Source organism: Aptenodytes forsteri, unplaced genomic scaffold (genome assembly GCF_000699145.1).
Source record: "Aptenodytes forsteri isolate BGI_AS27 unplaced genomic scaffold, ASM69914v1 Scaffold119, whole genome shotgun sequence".
In the NCBI taxonomy this organism is placed as follows: Eukaryota; Metazoa; Chordata; class Aves; order Sphenisciformes; family Spheniscidae; genus Aptenodytes; species Aptenodytes forsteri.
In genome coordinates, this window is record NW_008796165.1 from 8,162,047 (window position 1) to 8,187,552 (window position 25,506).

The following is a 25,506-nucleotide window of genomic DNA, read 5'->3' on the forward strand; positions in this document are numbered from 1 at the left end:
ATAAAGCATGTTAAAAAAAAAAAAAAAAAAGGCATTTTCAAGTACCATCCAAAATCCAACTACTGAATTAATACACAAGAAACCGTGGAAGCAGACATGAGCACTATGGTTTCAGGCTTCTCTCAGAGAATTTTCCGTCAGACTGTTTCCCCATTAAACAGCAAGATTTCTTTGAAATAACAATTCATCCAAATATCATTTACTCTTAAACATGCATTCTAAACAATAAAAAAGACGACAGAGAACTGAAGCAACAGTAGTTTAGGAAAGCACAGCCAAGAGGTCACTGGGTTTTGCAATTAATCCATTGCAAAATATTTATGACCATTTTGAAAGGGTGGTGCGGTTGGTTTTTTGGTGTGATGGGTTGTTTGGGGGTTTTTTTGAGACACTTGGAAAAAATATCTATTCCTTGAAATTCGCAGCACTAATAATAACAACAGACTAAGCAACTAGCCCTGGAGAGACAGTTGCACCCAACTGTGGCAAGCAGTAGAACATTTATAGAATTTTAAATATTTCTTTTAATAATTGATGTAGTCATTTTGAATCTTTCTGCATAGGATATAACGTGTGAGTAGATTGCATTAACACTGCTTAAACATTTCAACTTGTCAGTATGGCCAAGTCGATATCTGAAATATTTGCAGTATTTTCCCATCGAAACAGTAATAAAGGTAGAATAAATATATGCCACTGCTTTATAATCACTGAACATTAATGAATATTTTATGTCTTTTTAAATCTCCCTGTTTAATTTAAAAGGGTGAAATTAAGTCCCCTCCCTCCAATATGCCAATTATCTGTAAATCAAACAATAACTTGGCCATTATACTCCTTTTTGTTAATATACCAGAAGCTAATTTGAAAACACTGAACAGCATTTTTAGGTAATAATTGAATAGTCCTTCCTGCCCTCTTGTGGTTGGCAACTGCAACTCACATGGAGCTTTTCCATGATTACAAAAATATACCAGAAGGAAAGTAAACTATTAATTTGTTAAAGTGTGAACAAGAAAGTGAAGGAAAAAAAAATATATGTAACAGTCCCTGGAGAGGAAAGAGACAATGGAGAGAAGAGAAGGAAAGATATCACCGATTCCTCCAAATCGCACAGACTAACTAGATTCATCAATCATTTGCTACAATGCTCACTCTATGCTAAAAGGAAAAAAAAATTAAATTAAATAGCCATTAGGGAGTTAACATACAAAACAGTGCTTGTTTTCTATAATTAGACAAATGTTCACCAACCCTTTTACCTCAGCCAAATCCCCAGTGATTTCCACGAGACTTTGCACAGACAGACATATTCACCTGTTCAGCATCAGCTGCACAAGAAGGTCCAGAGTTCTCTTTTCATTTTAGCCTCTGAAATTGTCTTCATAATTTTATAAAATCTATTGGATGTAATACTTAGATACAAGTCAGAAAGGCAAAGAAAGTTTTGACGCTCATGCTGGTTATGGGGTGGGTAGGGTTTTTTTGGATTTTGGTTGTTTAATGGGGAAAATAAATCATAACTGACTTTTAAATTAAGTTGACTTTATATGTTAACATGTTGACTGTAACCTGCCATTAGCAACAAACAAGAAAGCTTCAGTGCATGTAAAGGCAGCCTAAGTTCCCATGCACTGTCAAAGCTTTCTGGTTCCTTTAGGCCGGGTCTCTACAAGTTCGAAGACCCACCAGCAAAGCAGTAATTGATATAGCATAGATAAAAAAACCAAACAGGCAATATTTATGTATGTGTTTTCTTTTAGAATCTCACCATTTTAAAATTAAAAACAAATATTCTGATCATTTATTTCCATAAATATTCAAATTATTATTAATTGTAAAGAGTCAGGGCTTGGCCCCTCAAAAAACAAACTGATGCAACTATGTTTGTTTGTTTATATTACATTTAAAAAACCAGAACTTACTATAATAGGTTTAAAAAGGTAAAGTAGAAGACAGGCTTTCACGCAGGGGAAAGATCAGAATTTAGATCTTAAGAACAATAGGATTCACAATTAAAACAGTTAATGATCATTTTTCATTGTTGTATGAGATATTGCTCCTGTAGCTAATATTACAGAACTTAAAATAATTCTGTCTACAATGTCAGCATGTGACATGAAAAACTTCAGTAAAATCTGTTCAACCCTAAAAGACTGAGAAGTGCCAGATCAATAGCAAACATACATTTAATCTGAAAAGCAAACATTTAATCTTAATATTTTTTAATGTGAATTCTGAAGATTCACATTTCTAGATTGTTTGTCACGTTTCCAGAAGTTAGTGGGTTATATGGACAATAATGTCCAAAACATCTGGCATTAGACATACCATGGAGCATTAGACAACAACCTTTGGCTTTAGAAAGGAGTTTTACAAATATGCAAGGACTGCTTGTTCTAAATTCAGAGGGTCCAGAGTCATATCAGAGATATTTGTTCCTATAGGACTTAATTCTGACGAAGTTCTCTACAATATCACCCCTTGCTGGTCATTCTACAGAACGGCAGTGACATCATTATACACAAAACCATTTGGCTACCAAGGCAGTAAGAATTACAGCATTACGATAGCAACCAGTAATGGTAGAGATGCCTACAGAAAATGGAGATGGAGCTGGTTAAAAGAAGGGAACACAGAGGGAGCTTCAAGGGGCTTAAAAATAAAATGGAATTTGAATAACTGCCTTTCCTCATCACTCTAGAATAACTCACTAAACACTGTTCGTATATTTTGCTACTACAATGCAGAAAGAAACATCTTTTCCCTATAATTTCATAGAAAACCTTTTTTAGGCCAAGTTCTTCAATCAAATTACAGCATTCTTGATGATCCAGTTGATTAAACCAAAAAAAGACTAATAAAATAAAGGAATATCCTCCAAGACCACGTAAACCCTCTTTAACAGAGCTGGCATTAACTATAATGAGCTACATTTATTCTTCAGCTGTGAAACAGCACTCACCTCCTGAATGGTACTGCTTCCTGAGAAGTTGAGGTTGTACTCCCGCTGGACTTCTCGATGGGTGACAATCAGCATGAAGTTTTGATTTAATGACTCCTGCAGGGCCCTGAAATGGTTGAAAGAAAAACAAGAAAATCAGGGATAAGCATGTTATAGCTTGTTTTACAGTTAGATGCAAAAACCCCAGGGTACCCTAAACTCTACATGGACAAGTCCAGGCACAACATTATCATCTCTCTTTTCACTCTTAAATGCAAGGAAGCATGCTGAGAATGACCAAAGGCCATTCCTGAACTCCTTCCTTAATAAGGTGACTGCAGCCTTTAAAGCTCTTCTAATGTTAAGTATTCTCAAAATCGAGAGAGTCACATTATCTTCACAAACATCGGGTATATTTAGCACTCATAATGCCATTAATACCAGGCTTGTAAGCATATTGATGACCAGACAAAATATCAAGCTACAGTGCACATTAAAAACTGATAGTAAGTAGAACAAGGCAAAGCATGCTCTCGCTTCTCTAGGGTTACCTGAAGCATAAACCAAACAGAAATTCTTCCACTTAGTTTCATTCAAAGCACATAAACCCAGCTAATTAGAACTGGAAAACTAACCACTGCAAAAATTCTCATGTGGGTACTGAGCATTCAGAAAAGTTAGTTCTGCTCAAATTGTTTTAAATGTACATTAAAACATCTTTAATCATATGAATTTAAAAAAATAATCTTAAGATACAGATTAAACAGGCCAACTATTTGTTCATGTTGTCACAAAGTTGGGGCTTTTTGTGATTTTCCTGGTAACAAAACATCTGGATGTTAAAAAGGCATCCCGTTTGCTTAATCAGGTACAAAATTATGCAGCTATCTACTTTTCAAAACAGAAGGCAGGATTTCTGTTATAGGCACGGCAATTACAGCTGTGTACAATCTTATATAGGCTACAAAACTGCAGCAACATTGTAACATAGCATGGATTTCTAAACAATATTTATGCAGATTTGACCTGTTCCGTAGCATACGGAATTAAATTGGGCCTATTTGATTTTTTTTTTTTTTCCTTATCACACACTCTTTAAAGAATGACACACTGGGGTTTTTTCCTTCACATCTTCACTGTTCCATGACACTTCAGCATGCCATTCCTCTTAGCAATAAAGGACAAATTCTGTATGCAGATGAGCATAGCTGTATCTTAAGATACAAGAAGACAAGAAGGACTGCTAGGTTATTCGAGTCCTGATTTGTTAGTTTTTCCTTCTACTGGAATTACTGAGCTGCAGTTTTGCTGCTCAGATGCTAAGGAACCCATGCAATACTCACTGGATGCTTTAGCAAGAGATGCACAATTTGCTTTAATATCTCAAGAAAAATTACCTTACAAAAATATCTTCACTCAGCAACTTAATTTGGATTCTGTGACATCTTAAACATAATAATCACATACTACAAAACAAAATCATGAAGTGCTATTTCTTGTCTTTCATGGTTTTGTAATATGGAAGATAAATTTAACCCATTGTCAATGCTAGGTATGAATCAAGTGTAAGACATTACAAATGTAACTGAAGTCAGTCATCTATGCTGAACATGAAGTTAGCTGCACTTGTCACAAATCTTGTCAGAAAAGGCCTAAAAAAATTTTAAAATACTTGACAGTCCTTCAAAGGAGGAAAAAAAAAAAAACCTGAAAAGTTGTATGCCTATTGTCAAAGGTAATTCTAATTTGATTGTTAACAATAAGTCCAGCATCACCATAACTGTATTTCCTTTTGGCAAATGTTCAGTAGCAACTAAAACATCCTGCTGTGCTTTTTCAGATTCTGATTTTTTATTTGTTTTCAGCAAATACTGGAGGCAAATGACATATTTAATTGCTCCAAAAACATTAATTACAGCATATGTGAATGGCTCTGGATTCCATTCAGAATCACACACGGCTCTGTTATAGCTATTTTTGACTCTATCTGAAAATCTGTAGATGCTAACCAATAACATGACTCACATTTTCATTCTGTAATTGATGTAGACATAGAATGAAACAGGCTAGTTTGATCAAACCCTCAGTCTCTCAAGGTATGCATGATACACACACTTCAGTACTATCCAAAATACAGCATGCTAATAAAAAGCATCTGTTCACAGGAAAGGTTTTCCACTTCTCTATTTCATCTGGATGTGATAGCAGAGAGTATTTAGAAAAGGAAAAAATACTCTTCAAACACAGTTAATTTAAATGAAGTGTCTTAAAAGCCTCAATTTTTGAAGTAAATAACAATTTTGACACCTCTACTTTTTGGATTTCTAAACAACGCAAGCTGAATGTTGTTAACAAGCAAATTCTCAGTACATATTCATAGGCAAAAACAAAGAGGAGGCTGAAAATTAAGCTGGCTAAAAAAAAAAAACCTGAAAAAATTGAGGAAAAAATTGGTTTTGAAAGTGTTAGCAATTAAACTGCATGGTTAATTATTCACCTTGTCTTCAGAAAAATAATATAATGAGGAATATTACTTCTGCTTACACAGAAATGCAGTGGCCAACTGATCTGATCCTTTGAGCTCCTATATCAAAATCTCATATGGTCTGACAGCCGTAAGACCTGGACCATATACGTTAGAAAGTCAATGGGAGGAGGAATTGATGGCACATCTGATGGGCAGTTCGTGCCAGTGACTTCCTACGTGTACCAATGCTCCTCTGCGGGATGGGGTTGATTTGAACACACAGCTGCACAACCAGCAATGTCAGTCCCCTCCCATATACATCTCCTCCAGCAGCCAGGGATGTAGGCTGCCCCAAATTATTTGTGCCAATAGAACTCTGCTTCCAAAACATACCTTGCCCTAAAATTGTATTTTCAGCCATTAAGGCTATGATCAAATGTACAAAATAAGTGTTTTTAAAGGAGACTTCTCATTGACAGTAAGCTGAAGCTTACTTTTATTTCTTTTTAGGTGCACATAACTGTATTGAGAAGACCGACTTTGAACACAATGCACATTTCTAAAATTTTGGCTTCAGTGTTTGCAGCAGTTTCATACTCCTGCAAATGTTATCAGTTGACTACAATCTTCCAAATGAAACATCTGCATTAAAATTAAAAAAAAAAAAAATTTAAAAAATCAGGGCCAAACACCAGTTCCTTTTAAAGTCAAGACATATTTTCTTTTTTTCTTTTTTTTTTTTTCCCATCAGTGCTAACAGAATTTAATTAATCTGAGAATTAATTAGTGGGAAAAGAAAATCAAATTCTAGAAACAGGATTAAAGTAGGCCACTCTTATCAGCACCATTTCCCCCCTCTTGCAAACCCTAGCTTTCAAAAGCATTTGCTGATACGTTATATACTGCCATTACTTTTTTTTTTCGTCAGCTGAATGATTATACGTTCTCTATTCAGCACAGGAGGCAAGGGAACTTGACGGTATTTTTGGGCACCAATCTTCCATTAGAGGAACTCTGCCTGCACCCAAAAAAGAAGTCCAAGAACAGACAAAAGAAAATAGACCTGAGCACAGTCATCGCTCTGACCAGTTCTAGCAAGGGAGACTCAGACCAGTTTAGGATTTCATATGGATTGCCTATATAGCATTGGTTATCGGCATTATCACAATGCACACAAACCCCAGTGGTGGACCAGGATTCAGCTGGGGTTGAAACTCTACAATACGCAAACAAAAATGTTCCTCTTTGAAACTTAAATTTCAAGCAACAGAAGTTGCAAGAATTTTTTTTTCACTGAACTCAAAATATCAAAACTCAGTTAAGAGTCTGGAAAAAGTTCATTCACTAGCTATTCCATCCAAATTCAATACAGTACAATTTATAAACCACAAGTCTAATAAACTAAGAACAGAAACAATATTTAGCCAAAAAATGTGTAACTGCAAATACTGCTAATCTTAGGGGACAGCAAATGTTCAATCAGTCTATGCAATGCTGAGGCAAGATGGTATTAGTATTGATATTTATTATGTTTTATTTATATAATCATATAGATAATTTATATAAAAAATATAAATATATTTATTATATTTTAAGCTTTCCAGTTTACTGCTTTTCTACTGTTCTGTAACACTTAATATATAAAATAGATCTATTGTTAAGTGACTGCCTTAATGCTTTGATTTTTGATGTAATACTTTGCTTTTTAATAGCATTTTTCTGTGAAACTTTAGTAGTATTCTAAGCTTTGAGACCAAAAGTATATCCTTAATCAATGATCAGCAAATGCTCCTTTTCATTTCAGTTGTGTAAGTTTTTATGTAATACATTCAGTATTTCCCATTAGGCAATATCTTTCTCAGTCACATGGAGACTTCCCCCAAAATCTCTGAATTTTATATACATAGGTATGACCCAAGGTAATTAACATTTCCATTTTAAACTTACAGATTTATACAAGCTCATGTCAACAGAAGTCCAAATTTACTGTAATTACAGATTATTTACATTAAAACAAAATAAGAAATCAGTATGTAAATGTAATGTTTGTTGTAGCTAATGCAGCAGGAGGTGGTAGATTAGGTTCAAACAGCAATCAGTTAGCAAATCTGGCTAACATGTAAATGAGCAGACACCCTTTTGTTTACATTCTATTGCATTTTAAACTTCAGGATTTTTAAACTGTCTCATGAGCAGATGTGAAAATAAAACATTAATCTTACCATTCTTATTGAAGCTTTCAAAGTAACTAAAGCAAGGCACTGCTCCTGTCCAGCTAAACAGACAATACTAATAACTGGAGTTGCAGGTTACATCGTTCTTAATTAACACTCTGCTACAGTTGATAACGTACAAGACACCGTGCCACAATCACCACTGCTCTGCAACAATCTAAAACACAGGCATTCAGCAATGTATGGACCCATTACTTGAAAGATGGGGGTTGTGGGGTTTTTTTCCTACCCACACAGATGATTACACTACTTAAATAAGTTACAATCGCTTAGCAAAAACACATTATTTGTAACAGTCTCCAAGGTATGCACCCGGTCAAATATCTTTTAACTGTTTTGAACTTTCCAATGATTCATCAGGTATAATGACGTATCTAAGATTTTCAGCTATTCAGGAAGAAAGTAGAAATATAAAATACATTATATCCATTAAAATGACAACCAAAGAAAAAATTGATAAAACGCATCTCCCAGAACATTCACGATAAAAAGGAGAGACGACCCAGATGACCTAGCTCCGTGGCCAGACTTGCATGCCTACGCTTTTGATGCTCCCCTCTTGCATTCTTCTAAACTTTTTCCTTGAACTGGGTATTGCTGGCTTTCAAGAAGCACCCGAGGCAACAAAGGGAAGGAATTGCACTCTGAGGAAGTGAAGAATCTAATCTGACAAAGCTGGTGCAAGGGATCTCTCCCTTTGGACAATTAAATGATGGACATTCTTTGGCACCTTTCCTTTTAAGACTGCTTTCCAAAGGAAACCATGTTCTTCTCCACCCACCTGTCCCATCTGGTAACTTTTGAACATATTCACTGGTTTCAAGGAGGTCTGACAGTGTTATAAAGGTCTCAAGGATTGGGTGTAAATCAACAGCTGGGTAGAGGAAAGGGACCCAAATTACTACCCACCTTAGTAAAAGGCTGCATTACAAGCATAGTAATTTATACGCCATCCAGCTGACCTCTGGCCAATGATCTCAGAACTACTCACAGCATATGATTTCACCTTTTCTTTGATATTACCTGACTACCAGCTGGAGAATGGAGGCAGGGCAGGCTGACTGTCTATGCAGGAGAAAAAAAAATTACATAGGTGCTACAAAATGCATGGGAAGAACTGGAGGCAGCATCAGAGGTAGGCGAGATCATGAGAAGCATGGAGGGAGAGGACTGAGTTACTGCAGCCGCTGGGATGAGGCAGGAATTCACTAGAAATCAGGTTTCATTACGTCCACAGCTCACAGAACATGTTGTTATTGTTCTGGATATCGTACATGGATAAGTATGGCTTTACCAACTGAAATTGTGGAAGCAGGGCATGTAACCCTACAGGTGGCATTTGACATTTAAATTTAATCTTTACACCTCAATTTACTAGCATGCGGTAGTAATTCACTGGGTTTCTATTACCTATAAAAGCTTTAGATATGCCACGGAAGAATGAAGATACCCTAGGAGATTTTTGCTTGTTTAAACTGCAGGATCACTTTGCCATTACATTTAGATGCTAGTTTTAAGTCAGTTCTGCGTTAAGTCCATTCAGTTTGTCACAATAAACTTCAATGCCTACGTACCAATACGTTGGAAAAGGATGTTTCAGACACTGTTCTCCTTCAGTGTCAAGAACACATACAAATTGGAGTTTATAGAGCTGTGACCACATTGCTCCTTTTAAGAAGGACATATACATAAAATACCACGTACTGAAATCTCAGGCTTTTCAAATATCATTTTCTGGAGATACTCAAATCACGACTATTTATCTCTAGTTCAAAATAGAAGGCATTTGAAGAAAACAACAGATGAACTCACAAAGTAAGAGGCAAAGTTCCTTAACATCCATTAATAATAGATGTGAGCAGGATGCTTTTAAAAATTGTGGGTAACAAACTAATCTGAATAATAACTGACCTAACAGTAGGCAGTAAACAGTGTAACTGGGTTTGGTACATTGCTTCAATTAGATGCGTTTTGATCTGCATTGATGCTTTAATTGGAGGCAAGCCTCCCCTTTCATCTAGAATTTATGACTTCAGGGAGATGATCTAGCCTTCAAATTATCCTTGTTTAAGTAGCCACTAATTAATCATCGTTTGCTATCCCAAAGCTACCAACTTTATCTTAAAAATATCCAGAACTAATCTCCACTATGAAACAAGTATAAACTGTAAAGGTAACAACCACTTTGATTTTACTAGCAAGTAAAGTTCTTTTAAACTTTTCATTCAATAAAAAAAGCCTAAGAACTGTTTTTAAACAGTTTGTTGTATAGTTTATTGCAGTTGCAATAAACAACATTCTTCAGACCCCAGTTTTCTTTCCAGAATCAAAAACATTCGAATTACAATATACAGTGATATCTGGGTAGACAGTTTTGAAATTGGAGACGGATTTAAAAAAAAACAAACAAACAATTAGTATCTACAGTGTTTTTCCACAGTATTTTCACTGTCCTTCAACTAGCTGCTGCTGTACAATGGCTTATTGTCCTCACACACAACTACAGCTCCTGTTTGCCGATACAGAGCACATAGAGTTCACATACAGCTCACCACCACTCTGCTCCCCCTGTTCCAGTGCCACTATTCCCTCTTTTAATGCTTTTCTTTATTATTATTATTTTTATAATTCATATCAGTATTCTTATTTCCTCCACAGACTACACGGTTATGTGCACAAGTACCTTCTAGTAATATATGAAGTACTTTTAGTCATTAGGAAACCAGTTATTTATTTCCATTGATTGTCAAAGAATTTCCCTCATCAGTAATACGACTGCATTTGTAGAATTTTCTCCCATCGACTACAACAGCAGAAAAACAACTCCCTCTTCAGACAACCTGAAGGCACTCCAGTCTAATGATCATGCCATTTGACCAATTCCAAACGCAAGCCTCCCCGCTCGCTTGCAGGTCCAGAGCAGCGCTGCTCTTCCAGGCTCAATTACTGGGCACCCTCTAGCGGCTACCGAATAAAATTAGTATTTTCCTGGTAAAGAGCGCATACAGGTATGCCTTTGAGAAAGGGAAGGGCAGGAAAGAAAACAAGCCAAAGTAATCGAAGTAATTGCAAATTACTTTGTAAGAGTAAAGATTCCATTTTCTGTAAAATAACATTTCACTTTCAAACCTTAGCAATATTCACTGACATATGAATACTCACCGTTAACTTTTTGAGTATTCAAATCAGTAATAAGAGATATCCGGCTCAGTTAGAGGAAATTAATTATTCAGCCTGTCTATGTGCATTTTAAAAGTCCAAGAAGATAAGATAAACTAATGTAACAAACATTTCAGAAAGAAAATTCCTATCTGCTGGCAACGATTTATACAAATTTACATTAAATGAACCAACATAATGCAGTAACTTATGAAAGGCCAGCTCCCATTTCCACAGGGACTAGATTTTTGTTAAATTAAAGTCATAGCATCTGGGAGGTTGAAAATTCTGTATGTACCTAGGTGGTTCATGTACCACACCAAGGTTTTAAAAAAAACTTAACAACCTCCTTTTCAACAATGAGGTGCTGAGGTAGTTCATCCCAAAACTTACTAGAGCAGTAAAAACACTTTGTATTTACTGATTGCAGATTCCTGCAAGGATACATGTGGCTTCGTAAAAACCATACAAAACCAAATCATACAAGTAGAATTTATGGCCAAAAGACTTACCCAGAATGACTTGAAGAAGGAGGAGGCAGGTCAGGTGTTAGAACATAAAGACTATTATTTTTTGGCAAGTGTAGAGTTTTTAAAACAGTCTGAGGGGAGAAAAATCATTATAAATATAAAACATTCACCAATTTTGATGTATTATTTTATTTCTTTTAATTATTGATACTTATTTACAATACCACCAAATATTTTGTTTTGAGATATACTTACTGTTAACTTCATAATATCCTTTTTGTAGGTGGGCTGTGTTATATATAAAAACAACACAAACTAAAGTGATTTCTCATTATTGTTTTTGCAATGTTTTAGTTTAAGAGTTCCTTGTGTGCCACCCGAGACATCTAACGCTGTTTGAAACTCACAGTTCTTGCATTGTAATCCCCACCCACAGATGCTCAGTTTGAAACTCTGAATTCAGTTAACTGAAAACACAGTTGAAAACTTACACTATCATCTACATCTCCAGTCTTCCACCCTTTTAACAGCATTTTAGATGCAGGAATCTGAAGTTCATTTTCTAGAATATGTTTGATACCTCCTAAAGAGAAAACAAAGAAAATACATAAAATATACACACTTACTGATTTATTTCAAACAGTACTGAGTTATAGTTAAAAAAAGAGAGCAAAGAAAAATTTACTATGAAAACCATTTTTAATCTAGTTACCCTTGTAACATACTCTTCAAACAGTAAAGGACAAATGAAGCTTAAAAAAAAAATTAAAAACTCACATAAAGCATGAATGATTGGAGCATCACATGAAGATTTGACTATTTGGACATATATTTGAATAGTTCTACACTGCATATGCTAGACACACACATTTGCAGATGCATGCTATCTGGAGCAACGGACTTTGCCGGCAATAAAGAGGGTGCGTATTTTTGATACCCAATTCCATTATCAATAATCCTGACCTAAAGAACTGGAGTGTTCATACAATTTAACTGCTCTGACAGCTTTTTCAATGTTTTGCACATTTTGATGCTCTCCTCTCCCTGTAGTTATTACAGTCATAAAATAATTCAGACTGGAAGGTACCTCAGGAGGTCATCTAGCCCTAGCCCAGCTCAAAGGTCTAATTAAACCAGTTTAGTCAAGGATTTGTCCAGCTGACTCTTGAACACCTCTAAGGATGGAAGTCTGACAACTTCTCTGGCCAACCTGTCCCAGTACTTCACCACTCTCACAACTTCTAAAAAAAAAAAAAAAAAAAATCCTTATATCTAATGGGAATTTTCGATGTTGCAAATTGTCCCCATTGCCTCTCATCTTATTATCATGCACATCCAAGAAGAGTCTGGCTCCACCTTCTCTGTGTCCTCGCAGCAGGTAGCTGTAGACAGAGGTCTCTACCTCACCCCTTCTCTTCCCCAGGCTGAACAAATCCAGTTCTCTGTGCCTCGCCTCCTATGTTGCCATGTGCTCCAGTCCCCTGACTATCTTGCTGGCCTCTCCTGGCCTCACTGCAGAATGTCAACGTCCTTCTTGTACTGGGGACCTCAAAATCAGATGCAGTACTCCAGATGCGGTCTCACAAGTGCTGAATAGAGGGGAATAATTATTTCCCTGGATCCATGGGCTACACTCTTGCTAACACAGCCTAGGATGTGGCTGGCCTTCTTCATTGCAAGGGTGCACTGCTGATGCACACACCTAGATCCCTTTTTTTATAAAGTTGCTTTCTAGCCTGTCAGCCCGCAGCCAGTTATCAGATGGGATAACATGGAGTTATCCTACCCCAGATGCAGGACTTCAACTTTGCTTTCTTTGAACTTCATGAGGCTCCTGCCCACCCATTTCTCCAGGCTGTCCAGGGCCCTCTAAATAGCAGCCTTGCCCTCCAGAATATCAGCCACTTTCTCTGATTCTTTGTGAACTTGCCAAGAGCGCTAACCTTAACAATCAGGTTTTTAATAAAGACATTAAGCAACACTGGCCCCAGGATCAACCACTGAGGGATGTCCCTAAACTAGTAACTATTCACCAGTTAGACTTTAAGCCCAGCAGTCCAGGCAATTATCCACCTACCATATCAGCCCACTTATCCAGTCCTTATCTGAACAATATGACTACAAGAATACTACAGCAGAGTGTGTCAAAGGCCTTACTAAAATCAGAGTGACATCCACCATTCTCCCCTTGCCCACAGAGCCAGTCATCAAATCATAAAAGGCAAGTAACGTTGATTAGGCACAGTTTGCCCTTAGCAAATCCATGCTGGCTGTTCCAAATCACCTTCTTTTCTTTTCTGTGCTCAGAAAGGGCTTCCAGAAGGATTTTCTCCATAATCTTCCCACAGGCCAAGTTCAGCAGTGGCCATTGAACAGCAGGCTCACTTTTTCCTTAGCCTTTCTTTTCATGCCAATGTACTTACAGAAGCCCTTCTAATCCCTCAGTGGTTTCAGCTCCACCTGAGCTTTGGTCTAACTCCAAACCTGCATACTCTGGCAACGCGTCTGTATTCCTCCTGGGTAGCCCCGTTGCTACCTTCCACCAGCTGTGTACTTTCCTTTTTGCATTTAGCGTAGTCATAAATTCTTTGTTGTGCTGGCCTTCTGCCATGCTTGCTCCTCTTTCTGCATGTTGGAAGGGACTGTTCTTGTGCTTTGAAGAGCTTGTCCTTGAAGATCAACCAACTCTCTTGGGCCCCTTTTCCCTCAGGGCAGTCTCTCATGGGATCCTGCCAAGCAGATCCCTGAAAAAGCCAAAAATCTGCTTTCCTGAAGTCCACGGTTGAAATTCTACTATTTGCCTTGCTCACTCCTCTCAGGACTTTAAACACAAGGCTGCCCTCAATCTTCATATGCCAAGATACAGACAAAAGTTCTACACTGACTGCTTCTGCCCTACAGCTTAATCATTTATACCCGAAAGAAATTAATAAGAAAAGAAAAAATAAAATACTACGGCTGCAAAATTCTGATTTGATCAGACTTTTATATCTACTTTGCATGGATGCAACTCAATGCAGTGGAAAACATGAAACACTAATCAGGAATTCAAACTAACCCCCACTAGGTGGCCCCAGCCAATACCAAATCAAATGCTAGTAAGACAAATAAGGATAAAAAGTTTCAATTTCAAAATTTCACTACAGACATAAGGCTGCAGCACTGAAAATTGTTTTAATCAACTATTTCTTCATTTAGTTCCTTATTCTTATCTGTATAGTCTTCACTAAAAAAAAAAAAAACCCACCAAAACAAAAAACCCCTCTTCATCCTTAGCAAAAGTAAATTAACTCACAGTTTGGGGAATGTAAAAAATAACATGCTCTGCAATACTAACAACAGCATATTTCTAACATACTGTTACAAAATGCATCAGTTTTAGGATAAAGACAATAAAACTTATAAAAGAAATCTTAATTTGCACAAACAAGTCAAATAAAAATTGAAAAAAGAAGAATGCAACGATGCTCTTCACACTGGAAAGAATTCCTCTAAATCTTGTCACTAATCCTACACACAAAGAGATGCCATAAGATTTGAAAAGGAAATGCCAAGATCATCCACTTACTAGTAGACTGCATCTACACTAATCTTACCCCAAATTACATTTTCATGCCTCAACTTCATCAGTAATCTCCATTCTGTTCCTGAAGCAAGTTCATAAGAAAACTAGATTTCAAAATAAGTATTTGATAGACCACTAACCTTTACAATGGATTAGTGAAATTTTGCTTTTTTAAAGCTGCAAAGAGATTTGAAAATGGTTAGTAGCTGTGGAGGCTGCATTTTTGGGGGGATTTTTTTCTTTGAGGGGTTTTTGTTTTGCTTTGCTTTTTTTAGGATTTGGATTTTTGGGGTTGGGTCTTTTTTGTTTGTTTTTATTTTAACAATTTTACCATAACAGCTTTAATTTCATTTTTACAAATCCTTACCAACTGTAGAGCTGTCTTCAAGTACTACATCCACATTTCTGTCTCTGTACTCAACCCTGAAGTCAAGCATTCGAGGTTGTCTTTCCACTATTTGTCTAGATGGCACTACATGGCGAAACGCTGAGGATGAGGAAGGAGTTGAAGAAGCTGCTGTAGAATGACTTGTCGGGCCATATGCTGGTCCATGTAAAGTCTCTCCACCGTACTCACTGAAAGATATGCACATAAAAAGGTTTACACAGAACAGCTTGATATGTTTAAATAGAAGTTAGCAAAGCAAAGTGAACAGTATTATTCACTTACTGTGGTCCACAGCACACACCTCTTGAATAAACTACACTGTCATATCTGAAAATACTGTTTTATTAATAATTAGAAAATAGCTTTCCTATCAGCAATATTAACATTTCAGTGACTCAGAAGTGCTATAGGAGAACAGCTTAGATGACAAACAGGCATTTAAGCCATTACTTCACTCTCAAGTTCACTATGTAATTAATATCAGAATTATCTTGAGAGGAAGCATTATCTCCAGTTCCAGAAGTGCTGTGACCATATAAAAATTGGCACCATGGCAACCACCAGCTTTCTACATCACTGGGCTAGTATCACATGGAAACGAGAGTAAGACATAAAGCCTAAAATACTGCACGTGTATTGGTATTTTCCAATACCAAATTAGTGGAATACAAGTCAGATATGAAAATAGTTATGTACTTAAGGTACATAAATTAAGATAATGAGGTATATATTGCAAAAAAATACCTAGAAGTACAACAGTAATGCAATGCTGAATTGTAGCTTGCCTTTAAGTTCAAAATCCTTTAAGCCTCCTGGACATTCATATAAGGATGTCTCCATACCTGGCTCAAGGATACATAGAGCATTACAGATCAGAATAAATTGGGAAACCCTCACTACACAGAAGCACTTCATCTTCCTCAGTGAGCCTCTCCACAAGAAGCATGTAACTGGGATTAGAAACAAAGGGAACAAAACATGAAATTTAAGGAACGTTACTCCAGGCCAAAAAAAACCTATGATGTACAGAAATTAAATTTGGAAAGCAAGAAACCTCACAGGGCAAGCCTAGAGCTTTGCCTTGTAGATGTTCTTATCAGGAAGATTACCTGTCCTGGGCAGTTACAGGGTATCACAAAGGAGGATGCAAGCTAATAAAAATGTATGCACTGAAAGAATGGAAGCCGAGCAAAGAAGGATTTAGGAAATGCTGAGATGTAAGTTGTCTCATTTCCATCCTTAAACAGGACTTATCTTAAAAATGCATTCTACCCTTCTTGAAGATACCATAAGATCTGTCAATGGAAATGCTGCTTATAGCAAGTAAAATCTGTCATCTAGAGGAGGCCTGAACTTAAAAAAAGCATAAATGTGGATGGTATGCATGTCACACAAGTGCCGAAGTTATACAGAGCTAATGCAAATCCCAACACTATACCTTCCACATCTGACAAAGAAAAACGTGTTATGCTTGTAAAACAAGGGGTTCCTTCACTTCTCACATCAGCAGGCTCAGAAGGATGAATTCCCAGCTACAAAGACCCACACTCAAAGACCCATGCTCAAAGGTCAAAGACCCACTTCAGAGGTCTAAAGAGTAGAGGAAACAGTCTTATTTTCAGGATTTAAAAAAGTATAAATACCGAGTGATATGTTATTGTCTTAAATCTGATGGCCAACTATGAATTAAGTACTATAACCGTTTTGTTAACAGACCCAAGACACAATGAATATCCTGATTCTCAGGACCCTATTTATTTATACAACACAACTGAATTATAAAACAAAATGTATTTTTTTCCCTTCAACAAATCAACTTACTTTAAGTCCAGTTGTATTAATTCTATTTGATTCCACCACAAAAGGCATCCTACATATCTGACTGGCAACCTCTAATGGAACATAAAAAGCCTCACATCAGTAAAATAAGCCTCATCTGAAAACCACTGGAAACTAGGCTTCTAAGTCTTCTCAGCCTCCTTTTAAACCACTTCCATTGGAAGAGGAAAGAAAAAAAAAGTTTTGAAACACATTTGACTGTCTAATCATTTCTAAAAATTAATAAATCAATGTGGAAGAAAACTGTAAGTGGACACTGGACCAGCCTGTTATCCAAGTCAGGCATAACTACTCCCCAGCTCCTTCCCCCTGACCAAATGGTTCCAAACATTCTGGTATTTTGAATATAAATGCTTTGAGGCCAGGACATTAACATAGGTAGAAAGAGCGCTCAACACAACTGAGACTTGATCTCAAATGGGCTAGGTAGGCCTTAAGGTAAATATCTAGTAACTTTACTGAGCAAATAAGGTTTTATCCTGAATCAAAAACTGACTCTATTTAATGATAGCTTTAGTAAGTATTGACGGAGATGCCAAAACACCACTTTACCTACATTATGTATGTCTTTTCATCATTAAAATAAACTTTAAATATAGTACATTGAGTATTTTTCTAAACAAAATTTTAAACACTATTTTACTGTCTCTCTCAAGTAGCTCAATTCCTGTTCTGCTGTTTTCAATTGCCTCATCAGCACTTAGGAGCTCATGCTTCAGTGACTCCAAGATATCCAGGCATCAGTATACAAGCCAAAATTTAATTCAGAAGCTGAAAGAAAATCAGTAAAGCTACTTTTAGAAGGGAGCAACCTTACTTTATCTAACACAGTATCCGCTGCCTGCAATTCAATTTAAAAATAAAACACCAAACAAAAAAACTCTACAAAAATACAAACATTTGTGGCCAGGGACAGGGAAGCATGGAATATCAATACCTTTAAAAACGCATAAGGAAAAAGAAAGTACTTAGCCAGGAACATCTGTGGATTTGCCTTGCAAATTTTTAAATCTTTGGAAAAAAAACAACAAAACTCAAGTCCTGACATCCAAGACAGCATACCAAAATCCAGACTTAGTAAAGAGACAACGCTACACAGAATGACCCGACAGCCAATGAATTCAAAATAAAAATTAATTAATTCAAATAGGTGTTCGAGCTGGTCCTCCATCAGTATGGGAAAAATTGAATATTAAATCAGCTTTGCCAGGAATAGAATTTGTGGCTCCAGAAACTGCTTTAAAAGGAGAATTACATCATCTTCTTAGGATTCAGGAACAGAAAAAGTAACTATTACCCAGCATCATTCTCTGTGTGTACTACTCCAGTCTTCTGTGCTTACCTTTGTAGAATGCCATTTTCTTGTGGTATTACACCATTTATAGCTGCCTGAAAAGAGAAAAAACAAATTTCAAGTCAAGCATACAGAGCAACAAAAATAAATCAGAACTTCTATAATATGTTTTAAAGAGTGATTAGCTTGCTTTAAAATATGCCATAAAATGTTCTCCATTCAGTGAATATTCTTGGTAAACGATATTGTCATTAAAGTACCTGCATAAAATAAAAACCTTATCTAAGTGAAAACGAACATGAACTGAAGCTCAGACTCCTATATGCGTGCAAAATCTTTGGAAAAAAAAAAACAACAAAACTCAAGTCCTGACATCCAAGACAGCATACCAAAATCCAGACTTAGTAAAGAGAGAACCCTACACAGAATGAACCGACAGCCAATGAATTCAAAATAAAAATTAATTAATTCAAATAGGTGTTCGAGCTGGTCCTCCATCAGTATGGGAAAAATTGAATATTAAATCAGCTTTGCCAGGAATAGAATTTGTGGCTCCAGAAACTGCTTTAAAAGGAGAATTACATCATCTTCTTAGGATTCAGGAACAGAAAAAGTAACTATTACCCAGCATCATTCTCTGTGTGTACTACTCCAGTCTTCTGTGCTTACCTTTGTAGAATGCCATTTTCTTGTGGTATTACACCATTTATAGCTGCCTGAAAAGAGAAAAAACAAATTTCAAGTCAAGCATACAGAGCAACAAAAATAAATCAGAACTTCTATAATATGTTTTAAAGAGTGATTAGCTTGCTTTAAAATATGCCATAAAATGTTCTCCATTCAGTGAATATTCTTGGTAAACGATATTGTCATTAAAGTACCTGCATAAAATAAAAACCTTATCTAAGTGAAAACGAACATGAACTGAAGCTCAGACTCCTATATGCGTGCAATGGATTTCCCAGGTGGAATGCATGGGAATAAACTGCATGGCCCATGCTCAGTAAATCTAACACTTTGTACACTTGGTACACACATACAGTGAACATACTGCTTTCAAATACATCAAGCTGCGCACAGACAAGGCAGCCAGACAGCACATACACAGAAAATCTAATGTTTCCCAGAAGTATCAGACCTGCACAAACCTATAAACCTGCACAGCTGCACATACACTGCGTGTTGCAAGCCTGATGTGCTCACTAATTGCTGAAGTCAGTGCAAATGGCTACTCAACAGCACACATGCCTCGATCACACCTATGCCTTTCAGACAACCTGCTAGATAGCTCACACACACAAATACCATCTAGCCTCTTAAGAGTCCTCATGTGCCAGGGAATCACAGAAGTTACTACCCCCAAAATTCAAAAAATCTTCAGGTAGAAAAGGAAGTATTTTTAAAGTGAGGTTTATGCGGTTAAATATCACCCCATGCTGTCCAGATCATCAGAATAAACAAAATATTACTTATAGGTGTATAAGTACAAACCTGGCAAGCTGCATTCAGATTTGGTCTTATTTGAAATGACAGAGTTATTACCTATAAAAATATCCTAATGAATTCTATCTCACGTTAAAATGCATTATTTTTAAAATAGCCACAACATACCCCATTGCAAGTTCAAAACCCCACTTCTGACAAAATTGTCTTCTCAGCCTGTTACAGCATTGCTCCATTCTATGTTGCAGAAAGTTTTAATGTATTTCCGGCACATCTGATGCTATATTAGTTTGTATAAACTTTGAAATTATGTGTCAGTCAGGATGAGGGAAAAACTTGGAAAGCAAATAAGACTCTCTTCAACAGTATTTAGAAGACAACTTATTTCAGACTGCTTTATACCACCAAAGAAGTGTTTTAAAATCATCTCATTGCTTGGATTTTTCAGATTTGAGGGGCAGTGAAAGTCATACCACGTGAGCTGGTGAAGATGACTTACACATTTTACTCCTCAGCTGATTAAACTTTGTTCTGATTATTGTTAGAAGACATTGGAGTAAAGATGTCAGAACCCTACCTAACTTCAGACTTTTAATCCTAGCCCAGCAGTGGGCTGATAAGGTGGAATAGCACAGGAGGGAATTTGACAAGGAATGAGAAAGAATTCAAAAAATTCTACAGAGGAAAAAACCCAGACCTCAAAAGACTAATTCTATTTCTGCTTTTTGATGATCTTTATAATCACTATTATGTTCACAGGTACATATTTGTTAGGCTTAACGGTGAGATTAAAGAGAGCTTGTAGCATCCCATTAATCTCCATTTTCTGCCGTACCAGCAGCGATTCATGCATTTCTATTATCACAACTTCTAATATCCATTCTCGTAAGTCAGGTATACCTGACCAGTTGGCCAGAACAGCTGGTGAATGAGTGTCTGGTCCCTGATGAAGAAGAGAACACTGACATTTAGAAGCTCATAGATTCCCTGGTACTCCAGGACGATGAAGTCAAATACTGCAACTGAACTATGGACAGTCATCATCTACCAACATAATTTTTACAAATTGACATAAAAAATGCACCTTAAGTGCTTAATAAACACAAATCTTGATATCGTCTAATTTTAAATGCTATGCTTTTTCTATGAATATATAAGCATGAATTTTTACAATTTCCATTAACAGTTAAGGCTACATAAAGTCAAAAAGTATTTCTGCTGAACTCAGCTAAGTAACTATGATATTGCGGTAAGATTTATCATATATTTAGAGACAAATATTGCATAAATAATAGCAAAAAAAGCAGACAAGGAAAAGGGTCACAAGGATCTGTAAGCTACAGCAACTACCCATAAGGCTGTATCAAATTACAGTGAAAACAAAGCTTCCTACCAGATCAGTTTTTAAATCAGTTTATCCACCGTGCATGGCAATAATCAGTGGTTTCTTTTTAACAACATGTCTCATTTATCATCATTGTGGGTTTTGCAGTCATACGTAGCTCTTGATCATGTTCATCTAATAAACCTCCAGGAAAAAGTGGGAGGTTTTGGTTTGTTTGGGTTTTTCTGGATTGGTTCCCCCACACACACGCTTCAGCAACATACATTTCATTCCTGTCAATCAACAGGTAAAGTTGGTTGAAAGACAAAAATATCCTTTATTTTGCATCTGTAGAATACAGAGAGCAAATACAGGTTTTTGTACCACAGGACCAACACTAATAATGATCTGCTGGTGCAAGAGAATTCTCTTTACTCTAAGAAAAAGAAGCTGCTTCAGCTATGAAGAAATAGAGCTCAGCGTGGCATTTCCATACTTTTTCTGTCAAAGCTCATGTCGCAGTCTGAGAGGATTAAATCAGCTCAAACTTTTTATGAGCATACTTAGAGGGGTTAAATACGATAGAGGCTCCAAGTTATTTTCTTTAAAACTGAATAACTCACTTGTTCACGTCCCCAGTTTTGTAAACTTGATGACATTTAAGGGGCACAGCAGTAAGAAAAAACAGCAGCAGCAGCATTATGTACTTTTTTGATGGAAAGACCTCTATTAACCACACTGTAAAAATAGAGTCTGGACACTGTTTGTTAAGCAAGATGGAAGACTGAAATTATGTAGATGGCAAATGGTAGCAGTGCACATGTAGATATTGCATAAATATTAAATACCCATGTTCTTACAAGACATCTATAAGTAGACCCTGAAAAGAAAATAAGAAAAAGGAACAACCATCTGCTCTAGAATTTCACAGGAGGAAGGTTGTGACTATTAAAAAAAAAAAAAAAAAAAAAAAGTTATTCAGGCAAGATCTGTTCCAGGCTGTTCTTCCCCAATGTCAGTCCCCTTTGAGAGAGGATCAGGTCTCTATGGTTAAGCAAACATTCAAAGATATTAATTTTTTTTTGGTCTTTCCAAACAGGGATCATTTGATCATCAAAAACAGCCTGTGTGACTAATATACAGTAATTAAAAAGATGTATTACCCTTGAAACAATTTTAATAACAGGTGCAGTAAATCTATTCATGGGTTATTAAATACAAAGATACCATGTCTGGCTCAGAAACTTTCTTCAGCTCCCAATAACCTATTGCTGAGAGTGCTACCAAGGAAGTAGCACTCCATACTTACGCTGTTCTCACACTGTGTATATCCACGAGTGTCGCTTCTGGATACTGGGTACCACAACTTCAACGGGTAGTTTACCTATTCTAGTGCTATCACTATTTAAAGAGTGAAGCTCGCCATAAGTGGAAAATTATAGGGGGTTTATAAGATTTTTTTTTTCCCAAAGCCAAGAATCTTAGGTTTGTCTCAGTGCTACCCATATACAAACTCTTTGTAACACTGTTCAAACTTGGAACAGAGGCATAGAAGCAAGGACACAATTATTGTTTTGATGACAATATTCAAACAACTACCAGGCCCACAACTTATTTTAGGAAATTATGAGCCAAATTTAGTTATTCTTCATTTATACATTTTGTTTAGAGATATCACTCATATATATTCAAAATATATAAGTAACCTGATAAAGCAACAATGTTGATGACTTCTCTCAAAATACACAATTATAGTACTAACCATTTAAAAGCACTTAAGTACATCTTAGAGTGACTCTCATCCCAGGGGAATGAGGGTCCTATGAATAATTATGAACGAACTGTGGTATTTTAGATAGCACAAAAACTAAACTCCCGAGTTTAAAATACTCAGTGGTTATCACTAAGTTTGAAAATGGACTGGATTTGCCAATCATATTATTTAAAAGCAGAGGTCTACATATACTGATGATATATTCAAACAAGGCAGGGAATTCCTTTCTCTTCATGAACTACAGCTAGGAGGTAGTTTTTAAATTTCCAGAATTTAAAAGTGATGTTTAGATTAATTATCTTAAGACTTAAAACCAGGCCCCGACAAAAGCACAGTTAAAGGCTTTTGCAATGGGTGAGGTGGGAGAAGATCTTCCTCCATGGCCACCTCTTGTTCTCTCTCTTTCCCAACCTCCATACTGCACAATGGTTTTGGCCAACAGATGCAGACCCTGCCCTAGATATAGATCCTTTAAAACTTTCCCCATTCAAACCTCTACCCCAATGAAGAGCAAGAGCTTTTACAAAGCACAACATAAGATCAACTTTCCAAAACAGGGTATTAGAAAACACATCTCTGAGCAAAAGAAGAAAGCAAGTTCAAGCAGCATGATCCTGGAAGAACAGCCCTTTCAGAAGAAGAGGCTAGAGAGATGTAAATACCGTGCACATGTGAAAGCTGCATGAGTTTCATCGAGATAAATAACCATATCAGCTTAATGCAACCAGTACAAGTTTATGTATGAATCATCTCACACAGAATTTTAAAAGCCTTATTTAGGTTTGACTGAATTCAGCAAGTAAGACCACTTCAGTCTACTTAATAAAGCCCACACAGAGCTTTACATTTGTTTAGCTAAAAATTGAGAAGGTTTACATTAAACAAACACAACACACGAATGAGACATAGACACAGGGTAATGGGGACTGCCATACCAGATGATTTAATCCAAAGATGTCCAACCAAACAGTATCAACTCCTTCAGAAAGTCACAAGGAAATATAATGGAGTAATTTGCTCATGGGGCATTTTCTTCCAACCCCCCAATGTTTTGTAGATCTGACACATTCAGATTTCTAGTAATTATAATTTTTTTTGTTGTATTCCACTTAATGTCACAGCCTCATAATCCACATATTTAATTATTTATACGAAACTCAGTACGAGCTTTCTTTGATGAAAGGAGTCATTTATTATGACTTTCAAAAAACTTCCCCAAATGCTACAACTCATAGATTTTACTTTTGGTTTAAAATGTCTGGTAAGCTAAAGAAACAAAGTTCTGCATTTTGTGTTTTTCTTGCTCGTTTTGCCTTTTCTTCCTACTATATATTTAATGTCTCCTTGATATAAAAACAGTTTCTCTCAAATCACAAATTCAGAAAGTTTACCCCACGCTGCTTTCTACATTAGAAGAAGACAAGACAGCTCACCATCTTAGAGGAAGGGGTGCTAGCAGCTTTTAGGACTGTATTTTGAAATATAACCAAAAAATGGTTGTTTTGTTGTTTCACATTACAAAACAAATAGAAACCTATTTTAATATTTGACTGACCCTTTCAGCATTTAATCCCAGATTTTTTTCTCGCTTTGATTATACAAGTGAATATAACACCAAAACCTATATACAAAACCTCACTATAGAGGGAGAGATGACACGCAAGACAAATGTACTGTGGTTTGAGTTCTGTAGAATTAAAAAAAAAATAATAATAATTAACTGTTACATTTTGGAAATATCAGCCAGTATTCCTGTGTGCTATCAATCCATCCTGCTTGAGGATCACTCAAGATTTGTTGAATTTAGACAAATTAAACATGTTTTTTCTAAAGCTAAAAGTGTAATGAAATATACTAAAAGGCCCTCATTAAGCAATCTAAACTACACTAGAAAACTCATTTCTTATCTTTTGTATTTTATTATATATTTCCACAGCATTGAAAGGGTCATTTATACTACTCTGTTTACAATTGTAATTCCATTGCAATTAATTCTACTCCTAATTTGGGTTAAATGTGATATTTCCCTTGAAATACAATATTCTTACTCTAATTTTTTTGCTTTCACATGATAAATTACTTATCCTAAAGATTTAAAATCCATTATTTTATTTGGTATTCCAGCAAAATAAATGGATGATAAAACTCCAAATGCTTTGTACAATGGGGAGCTTAAATTCCATTGCAATTAATTCTACTCCTAATTTGGGTTAAATGTGATATTTCCCTTGAAATACAATATTCTTACTCTAATTTTTTTGCTTTCACATGATAAATTACTTATCCTAAAGATTTAAAATCCATTATTTTATTTGGTATTCCAGCAAAATAAATGGATGATAAAACTCCAAATGCTTTGTACAATGGGGAGCTTAACTTAAAAAAAGGGAAAAAAAAAAAAAAACCTGCACAATTGTTATCCAGAGAGGAAAAACAAATAATTAAATGATAAGGGATAAAGGAAAGCATTAGTGAGACAAAATATGCATGAAAGGACCGAAAAAGCAAAAGTGAATTTTAAATTGCTTCCAAACTATAAATCTGTATGACAAAGGAACATACTTTTATATAAAATAGTAAAGCAAAACAGGACAAGCACAAAGAT

The 25,506-nt window shown here is 36.1% G+C and overlaps 1 protein-coding gene across 2 annotated transcripts in view; it reads right to left on the reverse strand.

Moving 5' to 3' along the window:
- FAF1 (Fas associated factor 1) overlaps positions 1-25,506 on the reverse strand; it is a 175,700-nt gene that overhangs the window by 120,805 nt on the left and 29,389 nt on the right. Inside the window, exons 3-7 of one of the 2 annotated variants that reach the window (XM_009287352.2) lie at positions 18,409-18,455; positions 15,207-15,415; positions 11,766-11,857; positions 11,317-11,405; positions 2,966-3,071 (exon numbers count right to left, since the gene is read on the reverse strand). In XM_009287352.2, coding sequence (XP_009285627.1) covers positions 2,966-3,071; positions 11,317-11,405; positions 11,766-11,857; positions 15,207-15,415; positions 18,409-18,455 — 543 coding nt within the window. Of the gene's footprint in view, positions 1-2,965; positions 3,072-11,316; positions 11,406-11,765; positions 11,858-15,206; positions 15,416-18,408; positions 18,456-19,029; positions 19,077-25,506 lie in introns of both variants that reach the window. The other variant, XM_009287351.2, reaches the window with a different exon arrangement.